Here is an 838-nt window from a genome sequence, read left to right as displayed (position 1 = left end):
GCCTGACTTTTCTAGCAGCTGTACTGGATGTCCACCTGGGAAACCGGTGTGACGGGTTTGATTCCTGTAGCTGTTAAACTGGACGCTGACTGTGGACGGTATAGCTTGTAATTTAGATGTTGTGGAAGTAGTTGTAGTTGTAGTTGAAGTTGTAGTTGCATGTGCCGTCGTGAAGTCATCCATTGGTGCCATAATGGAGTGCTGAACGGCTGAAGCGGTTGTAGTTGATGTCACGAATGCATTATGTTGCGCGTGAAGACTATTTTCCACTTCATGTAGCAACTGTATCCATGTAAGTTTTCCTTTGAAAGTTGCACGTGATTGGAACTGCCGAAAGTGCAGCTTAATGTATGCAAATACATGATGACGTACAAAGTATCGCGAAGTCGAAACATCAATGTTGTAAAGTCGTTTGTTACGATGAAGCCATAATGCGCGAAGTACACAACATCTCACCATAGTAAAGATTGCATAAAATGTGTAAGTTCCATAGTGTTGAATGGTAGTATGTTGAAGTCGAATAGAGTGAGGAAAGACAATCAAAGACCACTCAAAAGTTCCAATAATGAACTTGTTAAAAGGTCAAGGAAAGACTTCCCATTGACGTATTGCCACTCTACAAGCCCAAAAAAGGTGTTGGGCAACTTCAACATTCGTGCATCCATGTACACATGTATTGCTTGATATGACTTCAGTTCTCCATCGAAACTTGTATCAAAATCCTAATGCATTGTGTTGAAGACGAAACTTAAGATCGGAGCATACTGGTAGTACATGGCGATCCAATCTGTACTCAAAACGCCATATGTCGTTTGTTAGAGGTAAGTCCGCAATCTGA

The 838-nt window shown here is 41.5% G+C and overlaps 1 protein-coding gene across 1 annotated transcript in view; it reads right to left on the bottom strand.

Annotated features, from left to right (window-relative positions):
- Positions 1-815: 815 nt before the first annotated feature.
- PHALS_05638 (retrotransposon ty1-copia subclass) overlaps positions 816-838 on the bottom strand; it is a gene marked incomplete at both ends in the record, with an annotated part of 606 nt that continues 583 nt past the window's right edge. Inside the window, one exon of the mRNA XM_024719216.1 lies at positions 816-838. This exon is cut by the window's right edge and continues 583 nt beyond it. Coding sequence (XP_024584537.1) covers positions 816-838 — 23 coding nt within the window.

Source organism: Plasmopara halstedii (genome assembly GCF_900000015.1).
Source record: "Plasmopara halstedii genome assembly, contig: Scaffold_2904, whole genome shotgun sequence".
Taxonomy (NCBI): domain Eukaryota; phylum Oomycota; class Peronosporomycetes; order Peronosporales; family Peronosporaceae; genus Plasmopara; species Plasmopara halstedii.
The sequence above is the reverse complement of the archived record's forward strand: the minus strand, read 5'-3'. Positions and strand labels throughout refer to the sequence as shown.